The 25694-nt window shown below is 41.3% G+C and overlaps 1 protein-coding gene across 2 annotated transcripts in view; it reads left to right on the plus strand.

The window, feature by feature from the left end:
* The window catches only part of LOC309663991 (putative ATP-dependent RNA helicase DDX60), an 89731-nt gene that overhangs the window by 47436 nt on the left and 16601 nt on the right, over positions 1-25694 (plus strand). For both annotated transcript variants that reach the window (XM_082468816.1, XM_082468817.1), the window contains 11 exons: positions 1487-1591; positions 2139-2267; positions 3331-3452; positions 5639-5797; positions 9780-9927; positions 11283-11435; positions 13482-13586; positions 15163-15363; positions 19451-19555; positions 20343-20484; positions 22196-22317. In XM_082468816.1, coding sequence (XP_082324942.1) covers positions 1487-1591; positions 2139-2267; positions 3331-3452; positions 5639-5797; positions 9780-9927; positions 11283-11435; positions 13482-13586; positions 15163-15363; positions 19451-19555; positions 20343-20484; positions 22196-22317 — 1491 coding nt within the window. The remainder of the gene's footprint in view (positions 1-1486; positions 1592-2138; positions 2268-3330; positions 3453-5638; positions 5798-9779; positions 9928-11282; positions 11436-13481; positions 13587-15162; positions 15364-19450; positions 19556-20342; positions 20485-22195; positions 22318-25694) is intronic.

The following is a 25694-nucleotide window of genomic DNA, read 5'->3' on the forward strand; positions in this document are numbered from 1 at the left end:
TTCTATAGTTACGGCGAGCGTGGGCTACTGTTCGTTGCGGTGTGCAGGCTTCTCATTGCGGTGGCTTCTCTTGTTGCGGAGCATGGGCTCTAGGCGTGCGGGCTCAGTAGTTGTGGTGCACGGGCTCAGTAGTTGTGGCTCGCGGGCTCTAGAGCGCAGGCTCGGTAGTTGTGGCGCACGGGCTTAGTTGCTCCGCGGCATGTGTCATCTTCTCGGAACAGGGATAGAACCCGTGGCCCCTGCATTGGCAGGCGGATTCTTAACCACTGAGCCACCAGGGAAGCCCCTCATCCCTTTTTTGTGGTGGGACAATTAAGATCTAGTCTCTTAGCATGTTTGGTGTTCATAATACAGCTTCGTTTTCTGTAATCACCATACTGGGCATTAGCTCTTCAAGACTTATTTATCTACTAGTTTAAAAAGTTTAAAAAAACCTGTACTGATGTATTTATCTTGTTTGCTTTTAGCACAGTCTGTAAGGTGGCAGGGCAGATATTTTGATCCTATATTGTAGATGAGGAACTAGCATTTAGAGGTAGAATTAGAACTAGATCTTCTGATTCGAACTTGATTGCACTTTCCATCCTACCAAACAATTTTTTTCAGCTGTGTTGTTTGGGGTGGCTTTTTTTTAGCCCAGAACTTCCAAACCTGAGTTTCATAACTTAGTAGCTGTTTACTAAAACAAGTTCCCTACTGTCAAATAACTTTGGAGAAATCTGGATACTGTAGCCCCTTCTTGGAGATTTAACGTTTCCAGTGAGAACCCCTGAGGAAGCCTAGTCCTAGAATAAAACCCCGCCCCCGTCCCCAACTTTTCTTTTGAACAAAACCTGCCAGTGTCTCAGGGATCCTAGTTTCACAGGCAGTGGATTCGTAGCAACAGTGGTTGAATCCAGTAGCATTTACTACAGGACAAGCTTTTGGAGAACAGGAATTTTTAATTTATATTTTAAAATATTTGTGGAAAAATAATGACGTGGATATCCAGAAGGCTTAGCAGAACCAAGTCAGTAACCTGGGGAGAAGTTTCCTTGCGTGTCGTGAAGGTGACCTTCAAGTTATGACAGGACTTGAGAAGATCAGATTTGCCCCTTTTAGCCTGGCTTGGTACTCAAAAGCCATGAATCATATCCGTAATTAAATCAGTTCCACTTCCAGCTCCAGGGTGGAGGCTGTGTGTTCTTGACTCAACTGAGTGCACAGATGTTTGAGCCTCCCAGCCCTCGTAAGAGAACTGGCTCAGCTGAAAGGTCTTAGGAAATACAAAAACCTTCTGGTGGGCTTTTGGGTTTTTTTCTCTCTTAGTAAATCAGGGACACTCTTGGTCAGTCTTTTGTTTGCACTGAGCCATTATTGAGCCTTTTAGATCAGTGCTGTTTTCACTGTCTTCGGGTTCATGATGATGAGTGATGCTGAGGCAGAGGATGGAACGTCAGACGGAATAGAAGGAATATTAAATTTTTCAATTTTATTTTAAACATAGATTGAAAAGTTTGGATTCCCTTCTGACCTGACCCTTTCACCTCGAGAAATGATCCAGCTTTATGATACCATGTTTGAATTCTGGGAAAGCTGGCCCAGGGCTCAGGTAAATAGTAATTCTGCAATTATTTTGAATTGATTGAAGTGGATGGTAACTGCTGTTCACAAAGACAAGCTCTCACTCTTTCCAATCACTTGCATCTGATCTTTGAAAGTTACCAGTGGACTCTTTCCAAGATAAGGTTGCCCCATCTCTTGACAGCCTTCCTCCTGACAGTCTGTGTTTTCCTGTAGCTGGGCGGAATGCCCCTGAACTCCTGAGCACGCTTCCTCTTTCACTTTCTGTGATAGGACAGTCCTTTCATCTCCCCTCCCGTGTGCTGGGTCCTGGGTTTCTGTTCCTGCCTTTCTCTCCTCTCACGCCCCTCCCTTCTCTCTGTTCATCTGTGTTCATCTCCTGTTTGGTTTTGCTGTACATTCTGCCTTAAGAGTTCACCATCCTATTAGGTTTACACACCAGAAATGATGGGGAGATACAGGTTCAACCTCTACTCTCAAGACGCTTGTAATTCTGTTAATGAGACATATTGCTGAGAAACACGTTTGGATTTTCTTGCATGATTTTATTGAATTTTGTGGTATTCCTTTTCAAGGAGTTGTGTCCGGAGGAATTCGTTCATTTTAAGAATAAAATAGTCATTCGAAAGACGGATGCTAGAAAGTATGAAGAGAGCTTAAAGGCAGAACTGACAGGCTGGGTGAGGAGCGGTCACGTCAAGGAGGTAATTCTCACACGTGTTTTGGGTGAAGCACCTCTGTGTCCTTGTTCCCTTGAGTTGTGCTGTGCAGTCATTACTATTTTCTGGCTTTTTTAAATCTTCAACTTCCATTGTAGGCTTTTCAGTTGAGCATGAAGTCCCGTGATTCTGAGATAGACTAGAGAGAGAGAAAGGACCTATGTCCTTGTCTTGTCCTCTGTCCCTCCCCCGACGTGTGCTCCACGTTCTGACGGATGAGGACAGAGGGGCCCTTTCCACGGTCCTGGTCATGGTGCTCGGGATTGGAATCACAGTGACAGCAGCTGAGAAGAGCTTTTCATCCCTTTATCTTTCATCTGGAAAGTTGTTTTTTCTTTTATGGTTTTTATTTTAATTTGTAGCAACTATTTTTGTATTTACAGCCTTAGTCCAGGGTCGCATGAGTTGTGCATATTTGTTTTAAGTAAGTTGCTGGTCTTTTTATTTTGGAGTTCGCTCTGTTGTCACATATTAAGGTTTCTGATTTTTGGGGTGTGACATGTATTAGAGTTTTCTCAGGTGAGTTTTTCCCATTATATTTTAACTTAGATTATCTCCTCCTGCTCCTATATAATTGTATTTTACTCCACTTGTTTTGTCAAGAAAAACCTTTAAAATGTATTTGTAAGTGATACATGATATAGAGAGAAACTTATATCATGTATATATATGTTACATGATGTAGAGAGAAACTGATTTACCCCACCTCCTGCCATGTAGTAGAACCAGCATCATTTACCAGATAATCCTCTTCCAGACTGATTTGTGTTGCCTTAAAAAATGGCATGTTAAATTGCACGTGCATGGTTATTACTGTTTATCTTTCTGTTCTCTAGTATATGATATATAAATATTGATTTATATATTTCTTTGATGGTTCTTTTGCAGTGTTTTATCTTATACTTTCATTATTTTTGTTTTTGTTACATATTCTATTAAAGAACCACAGAAATATAGATTAGATAACTATGAACATGTTTTAGCCAGAAGCAGGAATTCGTGTCTTCATTATGCAGAACTTACAGTAATTTTCTTTTCACTGCCACAGGCCAGAATGGTCCTGAGGAATCTTCGTCCTCCGGTTGTTAGTTCAGAAAACATGACAGTTATGTTTCCATTTCTCGTTGAAAAGCTAAGGCAAATGGAGAAGTTACCTGCACTGTTTTTTTTGTAAGTCATTTAATTTGTTTTTGGTTGTAATTTGTATTAGATGCATTCTTTTTTTAATTTTTATTTATTTATTTATGGCTGTGTTGGGTCTTCGTTTCTGTGCGAGGGCTTTCTCCAGTTGCGGCAAGTGGGGGCCACTCTTCATCGCGGTGCGCGGGCCCCTCACCGCCGCGGCCCCTCCCGCTGCGGAGCACAGGCTCCAGACGCGCAGGCTCAGCAACTGTGGCTCACGGGCCTAGTTGCTCCGCGGCATGTGGGATCCTCCCAGACCAGGGCTCGAACCCGTGTTCCCTGCATTGGTAGGCAGACTCCCAACCACTGCGCCACCAGGGAAGCCCAGATGCATTCTTTTAAGTAGAGGGAAGTTACGCAAACTTGACTCTGGTAAAATAGTGTTCAATACGATTTTTGGTGCCCTTTTGTTATTAGAGTGCATATTTAAAACTACACCTTTCTAGTTCAGTTCTTACAAAAATAATTTTACTTGTGCTATTACATATTACCTTCTTTATTTTGTTTTCCTTCTCCATTTCTTCTTCTCCTTTTACTATAAACTAGTGTATTTTTAATTAGGTCTTGTTAATTTTCAGTCAATACCTAGGTTTTTTACAAAAGAGATCGAATGTTTATGCACACCATTACCCCACATAAAATTAAAGTAGCCTTACAATATGCTAGTTTAAGTCCCAAGGTGCCAGGAAGTCTGGACCATATGTCCCTAGGTATTTCCATTTCAAAAGGTATAAAGCCCAGACTCTGGAGACATTTCTGGATTGTAGAGGCCAGTAACTCCTGGGTTTACCTGGTCTCTAGAAAGAAATGGTCACAATCCAAGAAGTTAGGATGAAAACCCCCAATTCTCTCCATCCTGCCTAAAAGAGCAAAATTTTACTATATGATCTCACTTGTATGTGGAATCTGAAAAAGCCTTACTCATAGAAACAGAGAGTAGATTAGTGGTTGCCAGGGACATGGGGGTGAGAGAAAGGGAGAGATGCTGGTCAAAGGTACAGACTTCCAGTTATGTAATGAATAAGTCCTGAGGATCTAATTCCATCATGGTGACTACAGGTGACAATACTGTATTGCATACTTGAAAGTGGCTAAGAGTAGATTTTAAATGTTCTCACCACAAAAGGAAAAAAAGGTAACTTTGTGAGGTGGTGGTTTTGTGAACTAACCTTATTATGGTCATCATTTTGCTATGTAAACCTTTATCAACTTGTCATGTTTTGTATAACTTAAACGTATACAGTGTTATATGTCAATTATGTCTCAATAAAACTGAAAACAAAAAAACACAGAGAAAAGCAAAGGAGGCACTAAAATTCACAAAAGATTTGGCCGTCACGAAATCTGACTTATATCACTAACCATAATATTCTCTAGTGAAATAAGTCAGACAGAGAAAGACAAATGCTGTATGCTATCACTTATAGGTGGAATCTAAAAAATAATACAAGTGAATGTATAAGTAAAACAGAAACGGTCACACAGACATAGAAAACAAACTTACGGTTACCAAAGGGAAGAGGAAAAGTGGGGAGGGACAAATTAGGGGTTTGGGATTAACAGATGCAAACTACTATATATTAGATAGGCAACAAGGACCTACTGTATAGCACAGGGAATGATAGCCCTGATCTTGTAATAACCTAAATGGAATAGAATTTTCAAAAATACTGAATTACTATGTTGTACAACTGAAACTAACATGATATTGTAAATCAACTATACTTTGGAAAAAAAAATATCTGGACTTACATATATTTATCTAATACTAAGGGTCTTTGATTCTGTTACAAGGCAGACCTAAAGACCAGTGGAATTAAATACAAGAACAACTACGATAACAATAAAAATAAATAAAAAAGAGTAAAAAAATTTTTTCTCACCTCTTAAGAGGGGGAGGAGGAACATCTCTCTTCTGTAAATAGAGAAAATCCATTGTTATCTGTTCCTTGCCTGTGGGGTGCCTGACCCCTCTTCCAGGAGAAATCTCTGGGGGCTCTGCTTGCCATTGCCCCAGGAGGGGACTTCTTGTTTCCTGTATGGATGAAGCTCATAAAAGTGGAGATTAAAAACTGAGCAGCTGTGTGTCAGGATGACAGCAGTGGATGGCTATATGACTGAATTGTATTTATCACATTACTTTCAAGGCAAGCATTCTTTTCCTTTGTTTCCAGATTTAACTTAGGGGATGTAGAGAAAAGCGCTGAAAGTGTGAAAACGTTCCTAGAGATAAAGCAACAGAGCAGGAGGCCCCTCAAGGCTGATAAGGAGGCCTATGACATGGAGAACAAACTTCGAAAACTTAGAAAATCCCTTGAGGCACAGAAGACAATGTGAGTATGTGACTCAGCACGCTGGTGGTTGGAAGGCTGAAATACGTCGCAAGTCCTAACAGGAACGTACACTGGGCTACACAGACATCCTAGCTGTCCCTTATTTGCAGGCCAGTTCTGTGCTTCGGAGAACTGTGTGTGCTCCTGGCTCCCGCCTTGTTCTCGGTGTCTAATTCTGATGACTCTGGGTCTGACATGCGTCTTCCCTTCCTCCCACCCTCCCATCCTCAGTGGCAGCCTGGTCTAGATGGGCTCGCATCTTCCTCGGGCGATCACAGCGGTCTTCTTCCTGGACTTGGGAGCTTCGAGGCTCCCCACCCTGCAGTGTAGCTGACACCGCTCTTGCTGACGTTCTCATTGATTAACTTACCCACACTCACTGTTCGTTCTCCTGGGCCATTGTTGGTGGGTCACCATGTTTGGAGTTTTGCCCTCACTTTTTCAGATCATGTCCTACTACTCTCATCCGACGATACTCAATATTTACTCTTCTCCCTGCATGACACGTCCTCTTGCACTTTCCCGTGACCAGGCCCTTCTGCCTTGAGGTCCCTCCTTCCGGCTCGCCCCCAGAGCTTCTGCTCATGAGTTTGCTGTCCCTCTCTGAAGCTTGCCCTCATGCCCCACTTAGATTTAGTGCCCTTTCTCCCGGGCTCTTGCTACGCTGCAGTATTTAGTAGGTCGATTATGATGTGTTGCTGTCTTTTTCCTAAATTGTTAGCTCTCTCACAGCAGGGACCATGCGTTTTCCTCTTTTTATTAATATATCCCGTTGTTCTCGAATGACTCGGGTCCTGCTGCTTGCTGCTTACAAAATCAATTACATACTCCCAAATGTCGGCAGAAAGGAAAGGTTCCTTTAATCAGGATGCCAGCAGTCTGGGGAGATGGTGGACTCAGTGTCCCCCCAAAACCACCTGTGAGATTCTGCTCGGCCATGGAAGTTGTAAAGGGAAGGAGGGGAGTAATCTCAGTTAATCACTGAGATGGGGGGTCAGGGTCACCGCCGTCCCCCACTGTGTGCAGGCTCGTGGACTCCTCGTGATCTTCCTCTAGATGTTCTCTTGATCACGCAGTTTGTTCGGGAGATTACTGAAGGGGAAGCTTGGGCAGAGATCTGGTCACCTGTTAATTACTGACTCTTCTCTCCTCCTTCTTTGACCTACAGAAAGAACCGATAAGTTAGGCAAAGTATTGTGTGATCAAAAGACTTGAAAGCTGTGCTTGGGCTGGAGATGAGTAAGGCACGGGATGCCTGGTGAAAAGTCACAGTGCAGCTCTGCTAAAGTGACAAGGAAAGGGGCTTCCTGCTGAGGGCGGTTTCCTGTAAAGAGCTGCTTACACAGTCTTAACACATTGCTTGGCAGGTCACAGCTGGCCCATAAATATTTTGCAATGATTGGTAGTTACTTCCCTGGAAGTTGAAACAGCTTTTAGAGCTTCTCAGGCTCAGATTTTTCACATTCTGGAGCAAGTCAGAATTTCCTGCTGACACTTCTGTGTCTCTTCCTTCTGCCTGTTATGCTGTTTCCCTGGAAGTGATGGTAGGTGTCAGCCTTTTCAATCGCTAGTCCTTAGACAGCTTTTCTTCAGGACGCTGGCAGTCACGATGTCAAGTTGCATTAGTGACCAACAAGTCAAGCTTTAAAAATAAGACGAATGTTTTCATGAACTAAGAATGCTGCTGTCCTATCGGTAAACAAAGGATGTTGCAGCCGTCAAGCCACCACTTTCCCCGGCAGTGCACCCTGAGGGGACTCAGGATGGGAAAGCATAGGACACTGGCCCCAGAGAGCTGAGGTGCACATCAAAGGAATGATTCCAGTGAGCCCAGACTTTGCATCTTCCCATACACAGAAAAGCGCTAAATTCCTTAACTTGAGGTGTCTGGTTTTCTTTAGTTAGCAGTCATCCTTTGATGTTCCGACCACCTGGTCTTTGTTGCAGAAACTCTTGTGCATCCTGGCTCCCAGCTCCCCCTGCCTCACCTCCGCGGAGCAGTCTCTCAGAGTTACTTGAGATGCTGTCTCCTGGGCTTGAAGTCCTAAGAATGTCCACCGAATAGAACATAATTCTCAACTTTTAGGTTGTGCGTTTTCTTTCAGTCAGCATTTTCCTACCTCATTCAGCACCATGATTACACTGAGGGTGTTGGGACCCTTGCCCCGGGCCCTGTGCTTCAGAGAACCCCACGCCGGCCTCCCCATCTGCAGCCATTCCCTTAAAGTTAGGAGTTGGTGCAGCTCAGGGGACATCCCTCTGGAGCTCACTCTCACCTTTCAGATTCCAGGTGGTTACGGGGCTCTATTTGTCAGCGTAGGAGGAGGATGTATTTTATCTGAAAGTTTGGTACCTCAATTTAAAACTTAGAAATCCTTAGACAACAGTATGGGGGCCTCCGTTAGTCCTCTGCCTGTGCTGGTCCTGGCATTGCCCCTGGAGGTGAAGGGAATGTCACAGGAAGTGAGTTGGTGGTGCGTCTACTGCTTCGTCTGTATTTCTCACCCCTGAAATGGAGTTAGACGGGACACTGGTTAGCACATATTCTCATATTAGGAGCTGTCTTATGTGCAAAGGTGAGAGTGTCGACTAAAACAAAAAAGCACAGCCTAAAAGTTGAGAATTAGGTTTTGTTTGCTGGACGTTCTAAGGACTTAAGCCCGGGATGCAGCCTCTCAGACAGCTCCGAGGGGCTGCTCCCAAGAGGTAAGCGGGGAGCCAGGATGTAGAGGAGTGTTTGCAACAAACACAAGGTAGTCGGAACATCAAAAGATGACTGTTCATTAAAGAAAACCAGACATCTCAAGTTAAGGAGTTTAGCACTTTTCAGTGTATGGGAAGATGCAAGGGTCTGGGCTCACTGAAATCATTCCTTTGATCTGCACCTCAGCTGTCTGCGGCCAGTGTCCTGTGCTTTCCCATCCTGAGTCCCCTCGGGGTGCACCATGGAGGGGGGCTGCAGAGGCTGTGGGCTTGGCAGTGGGCAGCCCGTGGGTCTCCATCCTGAGTTCCCTCAGGGCTCACCGTCGGGGTGACTGTAGTGGCTTGATGGCTGCAGCATCCTTTGTTTACTGATATGGCAGCAGCTTTTCTCCTTCACCAGAAACAGACCAAGAAAGGACCAGAGATGTGGGTGTCCGAAAGGCGGTTCCCGGGAGGAGTGATGGAGAATGCGCCTTGGTGACGACTAAGTCCAAGCCAGTGCTTGTGGGGCAGCGTCTTAGGCCAGATTCCTCGCAGAGATCTGAGATGGGACCTCATGGAAGTGATCTGTTGAAGGGGTGTGCTTGAGCGGGACCTGCAAGAAAGCGAGGAAGCAACAGAGGGAAAGTGAGGAAGAGGCGTAAGGGTGTGGTGTTGCTGGAACATTGCTGCCCCCGGCCAACCGGGAGGCCTGGGTGCACGGCAGGATCGTGCCAGCGTGGGTCGAGGGGGCTGTTTCGTGTACCGCTTATCAGTCAGGTACTGGCTGGGGGCCACATTCCCGGTCCCAAGAGGTGTTGTAACCTTCCAGGCATTTCTTGGGAGCTCTTGTCAGCAGAGGGCACTTCTGCAGGGGATGGTGTCACCAAGAGCCCTTGGCAACCAAACTCAGAGCTGCTGTAGCGTCCGCAGGCGGAGAGGAGGAGTTGGCCTGCACTCGGCCATGTGGAGCCAGGGGCACCTACCTTCCTCCAAGCCTGTGAAAGAGAAAATGCCCATCACTTTAGCAAGGGACAGGGGGGTCATATTGGGAGAACTGGATTTGGCAAGAAGGATGCTTAGAGTAGGAGGAAAGGAGGGGACTATTGAGACACAGTAGGGGACTTTTCTGATGAGGGAACACAAGTTCCAGAGGCTTCCGAGGGAGAAGGTTGGTTCACGGTGGTCCGGGTGTATGTAGCAGTGAATGTCTGGGTGATGAGGGGATCAAGGACGTCCCGGGCTTCCTATGGCGGCCAAATGTGGCCGTTCATTACTTAAAATTTGTTTTTATAAACAGAGATAAAAGAAGCCAGAAAAATCCCAGAAAAATGGATCAAAGCCTAATCCGTGGAGCTGAACATGATAATCTCCTCAAGAGTCTCGAGAAGAACTTGGAGATCCCTCAGGACTGCACATATGCTGATCAGAAGGCCATAGACACTGAGGTGAGCCCTTAGGATGGAGCAGTGCTCCTGGAAATCATTTCACGCTCCCGCTACTACTGGTCAGCTCCAGACGCTGCTGGGTGTGATACCTCAGTGCTGTCGCTTCCAGAACAGAAATCCTTGTGCATGGCTCTCTGTCTGTACCTAACCCTGAGGGCTCTGCAGAGTGTGTTTGAAGAAGACAGCATTAGGTTTATAGATGATTTCGTGCTTGTTAATAGTTAACCCCTGGGGGTGGCTGTCCTTCCGTGATTTCTTCCTGCAATACTGTTTTTCACAGCCTGAATTCTACGCTCCGGTCTCACACGCCTCAACAGAATATTTCGGTACATGTGGTCCAATACACTTGAAATAATATATACACAATTTCTCCAAAGCTCAGGATTTCTATGTTGCAGTCAAAACATGCCACCAAAAAGACATTGAAATATCTAAATGTGGTGTGCCGTTTCTTCTTCAAAATGTGTTATAGTGCAAATAATGCATGCGTTTGGTAGACGAATTTGAAAAAATAAATTAGTAACAATAAAAGCCATGCCAACAGTCGGAAGTAATCACTGCCCTTCTGGATGAACCTTTCATATCTTTGTGACCACACACACACGCACACACGCACACATACATACACACATACATACACACATAGGTGCATACAGGCATATGCCTGTGTGTGTATATGTGCATTCTATTGTATACATTCTTTTGTAAATTTCATGGTTTCCTCCTTTTCGAGAACCATCATCATTTTCATGGGTCCTTGATATCCCATTGTATAGTTGACTGTACAATGGAGGGTATTTTGCTTTTGGATTCTTAGGGTTTTTGGTTTTTTCTTTTCTTCTCTCTTTCATAAGCAGTGCTTATTTTAGCACATAAAACTCTGCATGCAAGTGGATTTCCTCCTTAGGGCAGGGATATTTTTAAGGCTATCTGTGACCAATTTACAGTGAGAAGGAAGCCTTCCCAGACCATATAAGGTAAGGAACCTGCTCTGCTTGGAGAAATCGCTCTCCCCAGGGAGAACTCCTAGGGCTGATCTGACCTCCCGCAGGCTGGAGCGGCCACACTCGCACCTCCTCTGGGGATTGTCTACCGCTTGGTCAGTACTTCTCACCCCTGAAATGGGGTGAAACGGCGCGAGACATTCTGCTCCAAGACTTTGGAACATTTCTGATAGTTACTGTTGTTCCCATAAAATGTTTTTTATATGTAGAGTTAATTTCAAATAATTGGCCTCATTTAGCTAAATTATTATATAGTGTGCCTGTTATTTTCATTTCACCATTTTAAATTCTGATTTAAATTAAAATTAGATAAGAGATGATCAAAATCCCTAAAACTCTTGCTTCCTTCAGACTTTGCAGAGGGTGTTTGACCGAGTGAAATTCTCAAGGAAAGGCGCCAAACTGAAGGCTTTGGCAGCAAGGGGACTTGGATATCATCACAGCTCTTTGAGCGCCAAAGAAAAGCAGTTAGTTGAGATTCTTTTTAGGAAAGGATTTATTAGGGTAAGTAAAGTTCTTCATTTTAAAACTTGAAACTCTGTCTGTACGGATCTGAGCACCCACAACGAGTGGAAAATAACCATTTTTTTCCATCTAATTATGTCTTTTTTTTTTTTTTTAACGTCCCATGATACCACTGCATTTTCCATCTCATTTAGTTGAGGGAGGGGGTTTGAAATCTCTCATTCAGTTTATCTCTTTTTCGTGAGATTCAAGTATCCCCTAAACAAGTACTGTTCCAACCATTTCCAACTGTGTTTGAAATATACCTATGGCGATCTAGGAATAAACGCCCACTTTTCATTTATAATGTCGATGGCATTTTGTCAGCTGTTCATGTGATTTTGGCTGTAGACGTCTTTTCATGGGCGTGGAGGACATTCAGGGTAGCATTTCGATCAGGTCTTTTCCCGGTGTAATAGCTGAAATAAGAACAAGGATGTACTGCTTCCCCGGGGCCCGCTGCACGGCTCGGCCGACTTTAGCGGTGCCACCCTCATACTCTGTCCTGTCCCTGGTGGCGGACAGGAGGAAGGTTCCCTGAATCACTTGACACCCAGTCCCTGGTTATGTTGTATTTGGTGTGTCCCATAAAGATGTGAGGGGATACTCTGGATACATTCACAAAGAGGGTTTATGTGATTTCCTAGTTAATTTAGACCTTGAGTAATATTTTAAAATAGACCCTGACTTTTTCTAATTTGTCACATTAATTTTTTGAATTATGTACATTATATTTGTGTGTGGTGGGGAGGAGAGAGATTGATTCTGTTACTCTAGGGAGTATCTTTTAATCTTAATAAATAAATCTTGAAGAAAATCTGACATCCAAATTTAAGGGTAATTCTGTAATCTGGAAAAAACCCCAAAATGTATCATTAACAACTTTGTTTAGCTTTTTTCTTAACTAATAACAAGTTATTTATTTCTTTTAAAAGTCAATAACCAGAAACAAAATTTTTTACATGATTATGAATTGAGGTAAGGAGGCATAACTATTTTGATCAGCATATCCTGGGTCTAAAATAGTATCTGTTAAATAGTAGTTGCTCAATTACCAGTAGCTTAGTAAATGGATAACTAGATCCCTCTAGGAAAAGTACTATGGAAATAGAGATAGCTTTGTTATTGAGAACACATTTTTCAAAAGGTATTTATTCTAGTTATAGTCTAAATTTAATGTTCTTTCTTTTCCCATGCATGTTCTTATTGAAGAACTTTATAAAAACAGTTGATAAATGGTGTGTTTTATTTTGACAGAGTATCGATATCAGGTTCAGAATAATTAAAGAAAATTATTCCATACACTTCACCATTAACCTTAACTATGACTTTATGATAATCAATATAAATAGAAATAACAATTAGAAATACCCAGCATTATATGAAAAAAATGAGTAAAAATAGATTATTTAAGAAACTGTAAAATTTGCCCTACTCCTTTTCTGGTCAGTTATTATGGCAATTCAGGGAAAAAGATGAAACTTAATTTGCTCTTATTACTTAGATAATTTATTTCCATAGAGATAATCCTCACAGATAAGTTATAGTGGGTGAGGCTGGCCACTGCCCGTAAGTGGGTCTGTAACAGTATTATTCCCTGTTGTGGGAAGTTCCCTTTCTAGTCATTTATTACAAAGCATTTCCTGAGCACCTGTCACGTGCCTGGTACTCTTTTTGCGGGGTGGGGTACACGGTAGTGAAAGGGGCTTGGAGTCTGAGGCAGGACAGTAAACACACAGGTGATACACTTGAGGTGGTCATTAATGCCATGAGTAGGGATAATGAGGACGGGGCCATCATTTTGGATGTGGTGGTCCAGAAATTTCTATTTGACATTTGAGCGGAGGACTGAACAAACCAGGTAAATGGATACATGGGAGAAGAATATTCTGGGCAGATCAGAGTGAGGGGCAAGGCCCTGAGCGGTGAAATATGACACAGCAAGAACGCCAATGTGCTAGAGCCTGTAGTTCAAGGCTTTCAGTCACTCCATGGCATTCCACTGAAATGCTATTTTATGAAGTAACTGTTTCATTCTCCTTCTAGGTGGTGACCGCTACAGGGACACTTGCTTTAGGAATCAACATGCCTTGTAAATCTGTGGTTTTTGCTCAAAACTCAGTCTATCTGGATGCTTTAAACTACAGACAGGTATTGTGATATGTAGAAACTCCCTATTGCATTGCTAAAATAGGGCACTAAAAGAGTAAGAAAGGCGAGCCTTTGGCTTGCAAACGTGCTGCAATTCACGGGGACTTTCCTGCAAACCTGACAGTCACGTTTAGCTGTGGTATAGCGGGCAGGTCACTGGCTTGGTGTTACATGACCTTGGGTGCGATATCTAACCTGCCTGGTCCTTCTTTGCTATCTCCAGAATAGGGATGATAAGGACGGCCCCATGGCATTTGCAAGAATTCAATGAAGTGATTTGTAGGGAAGACACACGTGCAAGGTGCTTGAGGACTCTCTCCTCGTCTAGCCCCTGTGCCCCTGACTTTACGCCCTGGGGTTCTCTTTCATGCTTCTCTTGTCTTTGCCCCTGCTGTGCACTGTACTATCAAGCCGACTTTGTTATTCTCCTCCAGTGGTTTTGATCTTGACCTTGCAATTTCCATTTCCGCCGTCTTTCATCATACATTTTTAGCTTGTAGTAATTAAACAGTTTTCCTAATTTTCAGGTCTCCTGACTCCACTGTGTCCTGAACGCAGACGGTTTTCCTGCTCAGGATCACTTGGGGAATATTTCTGCTACATCTGTCAGCCAACATTACAGGTTTTATCCAGGTGCCCCCCGCCACCCCACTTCCTCACGGAGCACTTCCTTTCTATTCCCTGATGGGCCTTGTTCCTACCCAATACAACATCCTTAGTTTTTCCCCCATTTTACCAACCCCTGTCCTTTTGATTTCTCCTTCTGCTGCTGTTCTGGGCATGAACGCTCTCCCCATATCATCTTTGGGAATCTCTCATTTAGGGGTCTGGGGCCGGCGTTATGGATGGTGAACTTGGGAGTGGAAATGCCAAGGTTGGAGTCCTGGGTCTTTCACTTCCTGGTGTTTGCCTACAGTGAGTTTCTCATTTCCCAAGCCCCAGTTACTCTACTGTAAAATGCGGACACTGATTACACTCACCTCACAGGGTGGTGGTTGTAGGGTCTTTTTAAAAAAGGTGTAAAGGACTTAGCACATTCTGAGCACTTCCTAAACGAGAACTAATGTAACTTCTGTAGAGTTTGTTCTTAACTTTTTTTGTACAAGCGTTTCTGAATTTTATCTCACTCCTGCATCTCCTCAGTTTGTGCACAATTTTTATGGTGATTTGTCACTCAGCACACATGTGTGTAGGGGGAGAGAGAAAAGGGACAAAGGAGGGGGGTGGGAAGGAAGAGAGGAGGATTAGTAAGTTCAGCTGTAAGTGAACTTGAAACCAGGGTCTCGTCTTTTTCTCTTCTTGCTGTTCTGTCTTCCGTATATCATTATACAAATACCTAGCACGGTTTTGGGAATGAAATAAGTACATCAGGATGACGAGTGTCTCATTTTCAGCTCTGTCTCAGCCATGGTGAATTTCCTGCCTGGTACCCAGTTGGATTTTAGTCTCAGTTCTGTAATGGTTGGACATCTGCACAGTTGACTTGCTCTAATCCAGTATAAAAGGCTCAGTTCTTATACTGTGATGGAGAAACTGTTCAGGAAAGATTTACTTTGTGATTCTATTCTGTTTTCAGATGTCTGGACGGGCCGGACGACGAGGTCAAGACCTGGGAGGAGATGTGTATTTCTTTGATATTCCACTCCCTAAAATCGAAAAGCTCATCAAATCCAACGTCCCTGAACTGCGAGGGCAGTTCCCTCTCAGCATATCCCTGGTCCTGAGACTCATGCTTCTGGCTTCCAAGGGAGATGACCCCGAGGACGCTAAGGCAAAGGTACTGTGGGGACGGTTTCTGGGGCTGAGTCTCCGTTACTGGCCGGGCTCTGTTCTACACCTGTAGTGATAGCTTCTTGGAGTCACCAGTCTTTAATTCTTGGTAGTGTCTTGGCTGGTACAGGATTGGGGGTGGGTGGGGAGAATAATAATTAGTTTTGTTGTCTCCTCTGTCAATCATAGAATTTATGGCCAATGGGCATTTGGGTTTGCCCCAGATTACTATTTTCATGTATGATAAACATTGCCCCATAGGATTGAAGGGTGCTAGCTATGGATTTTAAAAGATCTGGGTTACAAAAAGATTTGTGTTTATGATTTTGTAATAAAAGAGTTTATTTTTCGTAAAAAAGTAACCCAAGTTCATCAAAGAATATTTGGATAATGCAGAAAGTTGAAGGAAGAAAAAAAGCACCTACACCTAGTTTCGCTCTCCAAAAACAATCACATTCTCATTTTGCTTTTCAGTCATATTTCTAAGTATAGGTGTGTATTTGGTTCCTTGCAAAGATATATTTATATTTAGTTGGACTTAAGACTATGGTTATAAACTTACCGTGAAATTTTCTGCTCAGATAAATATTTTGAGTCTAATCCCACAATGAGAAATTTAGAATTCATAATTAAATATTTGGTTTCATCCTTATGAAGATGCATTGTGAAAGGGACCCACTCCTCCCTGTGTTTGTATATTGATTAGCATGCCCTCTAAATTGGATCCTGTTTGCCAAGGTGAGGATTCCTCCAGGACTTTTGTGATGAGTAGCGTCTTGTTATGTTGTTGATGCTTCTACAGAGCAGGTGCATATCATTTTAGACCAAAACTTCCCCATGTTTGAGTTCTTATTTTTTACCTCTATACAGGAGAGAAGCATATGTCTTCTTGCAAACTTTTTAATTTTTTTCAAAAAGCTTTTCAGAGTCATTGGTCTTCTTTGCCTTGGCCTGTTTGAAGAGATCTCTCTGTAACCTTCACACATAAAAGACTCAAGTGTGGGCATACATTTCTTGGAATATTCTTTTTACTTATCACATCAAACTAGAATCACTTCACTGCCCTCTGGCATTTACTGTCATAGAGGAACAGACTCTTGAAATCTCCTCTAGAGGAACTGTGCTAATTCCTGTTTTCTTATAGTTTATTTCTTTTTGCCTATGTAATTATATGAGTATTTTAAAAGTCTGTATATTTAAATTCTTTTCCCCAGAATTCTCTGTTTTGTGTGTCTTTCCTTTTATGTTTTATTGATGTTTTAGTTATTACATGATGAAAACTTTCAGTCTTCATGCTCAGAAGTTTTTATCGTGGTAAAATACACATAACATTAAATTTGCCATCTTAACCGGTTTTAAGTGTGCAATTCAGTAATGTTAAGAACCTTTGCATTGTGCAGGGCTCAGGTCATTCTGGAACTAAGAAAAGATTTCTTAAGTTAGATCTTTGATATTTGCTTCCGTTTTGATTTGTTCAGTTTGCAGAAAAAGTTATAACTTTTTAAATCAAAAGTCGTTTTCCTGTTCTCCACTGTTGTTTTTCTTCATTATGAGAGAACACTTGAGTTTATCTCCTGCATCTCTGATGCAGTCTCTAAAGTTTCAGATCTACTCCTTAGGGATACCATGTGGATGTTCATTCTGCTGCTGGACTTGTTTCCCTGAGATTGTGCACTACTTCCTATGTCACCCTTTCATATCATAATTATTATTTTTAAAATGTCAATTTATATTGTCCATTTACCTTATGCGGTTGTGCCTTGTTTCATAAGAGGTCATATCTTTTGGCCTCCATTGAGGATGCCAAAGAATTTTTCCAAAATACGTTTTTCTAAAAATACCCATTTTCATAGGTCAGATTACTTTTGAGTAGAAGCCAGTGTTCTTGTGATGGTCTGTAAGTTTCTACAGAGCCTGGTCCCAGGCTCCCTTGTTGGACTCAACCACGTCCTGCTCTCCTACATGAGCCCACTACCTGCTCCACCGACAGTAGGCACGTAACAGTCCGAGGGGCACGGCTTTGCTGTTTCTGCTGCTTCCAGAACCTTCCCCCAGATGTGTGCACAGTCTCACTCTTCCACCTTGTTCAGTTTCTTGCTCTGCTGTTAGCCTGCTGCCACCACCCCTCCTGCGCTGTCGATGGACCCCTGTCTGCTGTGCCGACTGTGACCCCTGCTCATTTATACATAGCACACACCACGCCTTACACAGCTGCAAATCTCTGTCTCTGTCTATATCTCCCATCTCTACCATGTTTTTGTTTATTTTCTCTATATTTCCTACTGGAATGTAAGCACCCTAGGCCAAAGGTGTTTGTTTGTCTTAATTCCTGGTACAGACACCCAATAAGTAGTTGTAGCATGACTGAATAATTTTAGGAAGATGGTCTATTTTCTTAAAAGAACTGATCTCTTGTGGGTTTTTCTGTTTTCTCACTTTTGAAGGAAAGTACATCCCTTCAAACCTGGTGATTTGCCAAGAAAGAGGGCGCATGATTTTTCTTCTGGTTTCACTCTCTGCTCACCTCAGTGCTGTTTAAATACCCTTTTAAATGTGAAGCTAGATGAATAGCTTTTGGCCCAAACTTCAGCATTTAGCATATTTTCAAATTATGTAGCTTTCTGGACTGAAAGTTCATCTTCTGCCAATGTCACTGACAGATGATTGGTCCTGTGGAGGCCATTCGTCACCACGAACTGCAGTAGGCACTGCTGTCAGAACTCTTACTGTCGTAATAAGACTTTAGTGACGTGGTCTGCATCTCCAGAGTTACAGTGAACCACCAGAAGTCACTCACCCTCTTACTACTCTGCTGTTTCCTGGCTGTTGCTCTAAATGTCGAGTGGGAGAGAGGAGAAGTTGTAGGAAAGGGCATTTTTGGCTCCCTGAAGACGTATCGCCCCAAAGAAGAGGTGATGGATGGTACACCCCATCCCTTCCTTCCTTCTCCCTCCTTCCCTCCCTGCCCCCTCTCCCTTCCTTCCTTCCTTCCTCCCTCCTAGTCCGCTGGCCTTACATTGACGAGAGATTCTTCCCAGGGACTATGAACTCTCAGGCCTAAAGGCAGCCACGTTTAATTTCGGTGATGTTGGGAAATTCTCCTTTTACTTGAACCTCATAAACGTTGTAGTGGGCAGTTGAAAGATATCTGAACTGTTACCTCGATGCTGTTTTACTATCTCAATATTTTTATTACTTTGACCTTAATCAACCTAATTCCATCGTTTTTGCAACGATACTGCAGGACATGGGATAATGTGTCAATAATATCGTATTTTCTTTCAGAACAACCCAAGATTGTAAGCTCTTAAACTGGATTCACATATATTACCAGATTATTTGGCAACATGTTTCATTTCCAATGATTCTGTTTTATATGTTCCGTTTTGTTAGGGGAAGGATGTGCCATGTAAGAACATGGTAAAACAAGTCATGTGAAATCCCATTGAATCTTAGGTGGGTCTGGAATCTGTGGGATAAAATGGATATCGGTAATATATATTTGATTGTTTTATATTCTTTTATGAACCGGACAGTCAGATGTGGCCACAAGAGGAGACAGACGAGAGGCTCAGGGAAACAAAGTAGAAACTCAGAGGTCCTAGAAATGCAGGCGTGGTGCACCATGCAGGGCTTCATGAGACCCCAGGATGGTCGGGAGGCAGGAGACCCGAGTGGAGGGAGAGGGTCCATGGGAAAGGCAAGACATCTCAGAGTAAATAGTTTGCGACTGGCTAGTTTGAATAACTCGGGTGGGCTTTGGGGGCTGCGGTGGTCTCTATTTGCCTGGCACCTGGGGTGCTTTAGGACAGGGAAATATTGGCTTGGTGTGTGAGATTCAGGTAAGGCAGCAGGTGGGGCATAAAGTTGGGATTGGTTGGTTTGTAGATGAAAAGCAAGCTTTGTCAAGTTGTTGTTACCTTTAGGAACTAGCCCTGGGAGTGGCAGTCTCTCCCCAGCCAGCAAGGTTTTTAAGATGTCAAAACATCGTAATATGCAGGAAACAATGTTAAATTCCAGTGCACCTCTCTTGTCATCCAGGAGTGTATTTCTCAGCAGGAGCACAGTGTGAATTAACGTGCTACTCTCCTCAGGTGCTGTCCGTGCTCAAGCACTCACTGCTCTCCTTCAAGCAGCCCCGGGTGCTGGAGATGTTGAAACTGTACTTTCTGTTCTCCCTGCAATTCCTGGTCAAGGAGGTAGGACCGTGTTTGCCTTTTCGTGAGATAGGATCGGTACCATCTCTGTTTCTCATCATCTTGAACTAATTCCAGTCTTTCCAAGGTTATAGCCAAGGATTCCTACTACTTACAGTTGATTTAATTATCAAAGTGGGCCAGGTAATGAGTATTAATCTCTCTTATGTTGGTATTGTGGACTGAAAAAAAAAAAGCACAACCTGAAAGTTGAGAATTATGTTTTATTCTATGGACATCCTTAGGACTTCAAGCCCAGGACATAGCATCTCAAATAACACTTGAGGGGCTGTTCCCAAGAGGCAAGGGAGGAGCTAGGATATATACGGGTTTTTGCAATAAAGACCAGGTGGTCAGAACTTCAAAAGATGACTGTTCATTAAAGAAAGCCAGACATCTCAAGTTAAGGAATTTAGCGCTTTTCTGTGTATGGGAAGATGCAAGAGTCCGGGCTCACTGAAATCATTCCTTTGATCTGCACCTCAGCTCTCTGGGGCCAGTGTCCTGTGCTTTCTCATCCTGAGTTTCCTCAGGTGCACCATTGCGGGGGCTGCAGTGGCTGAGGGCTTGATGGCGGGCATCCTGTCTCCATCCTGAGTTCCCTCAGGGCTCACCGTCCAGGCTGCTGTAATGTGATGGCTTGATGGCTGCAACATCTTCTGCTTACTGATATGGCAGCAACGTTTTAGTTCTCAGTATTAAGTACTATTTTAAACTGGCATTTAATAAGTTGTTAATTAAGGTATGTGGTTGAGTTGAGTCAAACTGATAAATTATGTCTGTTCTTTAGGGCTATTTAGATCAAGAAGGTAATCCTACAGGCTTTGCTGGACTTGTGTCACATTTGCATTATCACGAGCCTTCTAATCTTGTTTTCGTCAGTTTTCTTGTAAGAGGCCTTTTCCATAATCTCTGTCAGCCAACCAGAGAAGGTAAGCTTGACTTTTCATACGTATGGTCTAAAAACAGCAAAGATGTTATAGTGAAGCTAACACTTCAGGAAATTCTTTTTTTCTACAAAGAAAATACAAGTTAATATTTAGATAATTTGGAGATACCAAATTAGATAAAATAAAGTTTTATATACCTACTAATATAGATTACATAGGAGACAGCCATATTTTGTGGCAACTATTTAAAAATAACAACTTCTTATTAACGTGAGAGATTCCTTGATTCCAGGATTCAGAAATATTAATATATGATTTTTTGATAAATATTTTTCTAATTAAATGTAATATATGCTCATCATAGAAAAAGGATATAGGAAACCATCATGTTAAAATAATATTCACTGTTGATATTTGTGAATATTTTCCTCCAATCATATTTTCTTTGAATATAATTGTATAGTGTATTTAAATAGCTGATATCATGTTAGTTGCATGATCTAGAAACTTGTTTCCCCCGAGGTTTGCTTTTGTCAAATTGTGTACATTTTTTTGTGAATTCCGTTTGTAAAGCCCATCTTATGTTTCATTTAATGCAGTTTTTATAAAAGCCTTTGATTTTTATAACTAAACCATAGATCTTTAAACTATGTCCCTAAAAGAAATGTTTCTGTCTTTGTGCTTAAGTTCATTGTAGTTACTGATGCCTGGTGATCTCCTTGCCTTTCACAGCATAACTTTGCTTTATCTTCCTTCATTAACTGGCAGGAACATTATTTTACACAATGTCACTAGGCTCTGAATGTGCATTGTTCTGTGAAACAAGGATACTCAGGAAGTTCTGTCTCCCAAAAGCTCTGTAAGAGGAGAAATAATTTCAGGCAACAAGAAGTGCAGTTGTGTTTATTGCTGTGTGTGTGTGTGTAGGGAGGTGTGTGCGGTTATAAACATGGAGACAGAAGCTTTATGAGGTAGATAATATGGACGTTGCTATTTTGTACATGAGGAAACAGAAAAGTGAAACAAATTGCCATGGTCGCAAAACCTAAATATTGTAAGTCTTGAGCCAAGATTCAAATATGAGCAAGTTATTAAAGGTGGCACTTTTTAACACGACCATGTGACAGTCACGTGCTGTGGAGGATGGGAGTGAGTCAGGTTGATGGTATATATATATATATTTATATATATATATATATTTATATATATATATATATATATATATATTTATTTATTTATTTATTTATTTATTTTTTGGAGTATAGTTGCTTTACCATGTTGTGTGAGGGGTTGACAGTATATTAACATGAGTGGCGGGGAGGGGAGGGGGCTGGGGGGTTATTTGTGGGTTAGTTTTGGAAACCCTTACGTGCTTGGCTGAGGAGATTGGATTTTGTTTACGAGGCATTGAGATGCAATCAGAGGCTTTTGAGGAGGTGAGATCATGATCATTAAATGCTTAAGAAAACCAATCATAGACTAAAGGGGAAGGTCCCAGGTAAGGGGACAAGGGTGTTTGGTTGGAGTTACAAGAATCTGAAGTAGAGGGGGAGCAGCAAGAAGGAAAAAGAAGGCACAGGTGTAAAACTGCCAGCAGAGATAGTCATTCCCTAGTCACTATACTTATTACAAATTTCTAGTCTCCATGAAATAACATACAATATAACATTCAATTTATATTGTTCAATTTAAACATTAAAAATGGGATTAATGCACTTTTTATGTTTATGACAAGGTATTTTATTTTGTATAGGCTCAAAACATTTTTCTCAGGATGTTATGGAAAAGCTAGTGTTAGTATTGGCAAATCTGTTTGGAAGAAAATATCTTCCAGCAAAGTTCCAAGATGCTACGCTCCAGTTTTATCAATCCAAGGTAAAATTTATGATTCTGATAACATTAAATAATTAAGACAATTTAACAGATCCTACCATAAATGATTCCACAGCAGTAGAATTTTATTAATATAGAGTTCATTTGTTTTATAGAAATAATTTGTTCTTCTGTAATCAGTGTTATATTTAATCTGTAATTCTCATGTCTCCTCTATAAATCTATCAAGAGATTGAATGCCTTGAGGAAAAATGGGATAAAAATTTTTGCTCACGTTTTCCATTGGATTGTATAAACGTGTAGCAATCAGTGGCTAAAGAAAAAAATGTACGTAATTATACATTAAATGAACTAATAGTTCCCATCATTGAATCTCTAGTTCTTTTAGCATCTTTTTACCTTGCAGTAGGTCTATGGACAGGAAGTGTGTGCTGTAAACTATAATGTTCTCACTGAAAAAATATTAGAATAGTCATCTAAGAAATCATCCCTTGACACCCAGACTGTTGTTCGAGTTTATTTGCAATGACTTCTTCGATCATGATTCCCTGTCATTAAATCAGCATCAAATATTATTACTAATGTATTTCACTAGAATCTGAGAAAGTGGGAAGGGCTGGTTATACCAGATAACCTTGGTAAAAGGTGACAAAGAAGAAGAAAAAGAGAAGAGTTCATCTATATTGTCTAACATCACAATGTTAAGTTACCATTCTTAGCCCTCACAGAATGTTCTCTAGACCAGTGAACACAATTTTAGTCATTGACTTTTCATCTTCATATTTTTTTCATCACATGTACGTTCTTGGACTATTATTTGTTTTGGTTAAATAAACTTATTTTTCTTATAAAAGACAAGTCAGTATCTCTGTTCTTACAAAGATGGTTATGATAGAAAAAAGTACAATAAAAAAAGGTTTTGAGTGGAGGCCTCCTATTTCTCTCTCTTTTTTCCTTTAAAGATTATTGGAAATTTGAGCACTTCCAGGTGGGACATGCTAGGTGGCCATCACTCCTGTTGCAACAGAGAGCTGTGGAAGGGATGAGGATTATATTGGCTAAAATTATAAAATGGCAAGAACTTATCCAAGGTGTGATTGGACTCTCCAACCATGATTTTTCTCTCAAAGAACTTGTTGATTCTGGACGAGGTTGAAAATTGTACTTAGCATATCCAGAGAGCCTCTCCTGTGAGATAAAAAACAAAACAAAACAATAAAGCTTTTAGTGATTCCATGGGGCTGGAGTGACAGACTAGACACTTGAGACAGTGTTAACTCAGGACATTCACTGGGTCAGATCTGCATGAAATGTTGGGGTGTTACACCAAATTTCTTGCAGTCTTGTAGCATTTATTAAATAGAAACCCACTAGAGGGAAGAGTTTGAATTTATTCATAGGCTTATATTACCCTCAAGGCATTTTTAAAGCCATCTAGGGCTGGAAGATGTAAATGTAGGTTATGAAGCTCTGCAAGAATGAAGTGGATCTTTGGGAATCTTTTAGGGCTGAGAAGACTGAGACCCACCAGCCTCATACTCAAAACCCAAGAGATGCCTAGGAGCAGAGATGCACCAGATGTAGACTGAGACTTATTAAAACTGGAAAACAATATCAATCCACTTCAATCTCTACTTAGACTGAGGTGATCACATCTTCACTCACTTGGCCAAACACAAAATTGGGGAGCTCACTCCAGTGGAAGATAACATTGTTTGAAGTCTATCAGGTCCTTTTACAAACACTTCTAGTGAAAGAAAAAAAAAAACCTAAAAAAGTGAGTAAGCAAGAACATATGACCAATTAGCAGGAATGAAAGCAGGCAATAATAATCAACACGAAGATGATTCAGATATTGAAGTTAGAATATAAGGACTGTTTAAGAAAATGGGGGAAGAGATAGAATTGATGAAAGGATGGAGAATTTCACTAGATAATTACAAAATTGATGAAAGAATAGAGAATTTCACCAGGTAATTAATTGGACAGTCCAGAATTGAAAAATGTAATGTCTGATCAGAATATACATATCAGAAGTCAAAATCAGTGAGTTGACTGATAGCTCAATAAAAGGTATCCGAATTGTAGCACAGGGAGAAAAAAATGAAAATAAAAGCAATAGCATATGAGAATGTGGATCACATTCAAAAGGTTTCATGTAATATAATGGCAATCCCAGAAGAAGAATAGGGAGAAGAATGGCAGGAGGGTATTCAAAAATAATAGCTGGGAATTTTCCAAAGCTGATGAAAGACAGCACTCCATAGTTTCAGAAGATTAGTCAACTTCAAGAAGGATAAAGAAACATTAAACTAAAACTACTGGAAATCAAAAACAAAGAGAAACACACAAATCAGCTAGAGCCGAAATAGACATTTCCTTGAAAAAAGCAATAAGATTGATAGCTGACTTTCTGACCAAAATAATGGAAGGTAGAAGAAAATGGGAATATAATTTTCACTCCACTCTGTTTATTTTTGTGCATGAATGTGTACAGATACTTAGCGTATGTTTTAAACATAAGTTAAAACAGGGTAAATATATTGTGATTGGTTTCATGACATATCAAGAGGCTATGCATATCTTATTTTTAAAGTTTTTTTAAGATATAATTGATATATAAAAATTGCATACGTTTAATATATACACGTTAATGCGTTTGGACATATGCATACACCTGTGATATCATTGCCACAACAAAGGCACTAAACATATCCACCACATCCAAAATTTTTCTTCTGGTTTTATTTATTTATTTAGTTAGGAATACTTACCATGAGATTTATCCTCTTAATGTAGTTTAAAGTACACAGTACTGTATTGTTAACATAGGTACTATGTTGTAGAGAAGATGTACAGAAATTATTTATCCTGCGTAACAATAATTTATATTCAATGAAAAACAATTCCCCATTTCCACCTCCACCCAGCCCCTGACAATATTCTCTGCTTCTACGAGTATGACTATTTTAGGTCCCCCACGTAAGTGGAATCATGCAGTATTTGTCCTTCTGTGAGGCTTATTTTACTTAACATAATGTCCTCTAGGTACATCCATGTTGATCTCCTTTTTTAAGAATGAATAATATTCCACTGTATGTATACAGCACACTTTCTTATCGATTCATCTTGTTGATACTCACTTGGGTTGTTTCTATGTCTTGCCTGTTGTGAATAATGTTTCAGTGAACATGGATGTACAGGTATCTCTTCAACATCCTGATTGCAACCCTTTTGGATATATACCCAGATGTGGAATTGCTGGATCATATGATAGTTCTATTTTTAATTTTTGTAAAGAAAACTTTGTATGTTTTTCATAGTGGCTGCACCAGTTTACATTCCCACCAACAGTGTATAAGGTTTGAATTTTTCTACATTTAAAATTTTTCTTCAACCCTTATAATCTTGTTTTTTTT

This window comes from Balaenoptera physalus (assembly GCF_965194825.1).
Source record: "Balaenoptera physalus genome assembly, chromosome: 7".
Classification (NCBI taxonomy): Eukaryota; Metazoa; Chordata; class Mammalia; order Artiodactyla; family Balaenopteridae; genus Balaenoptera; species Balaenoptera physalus.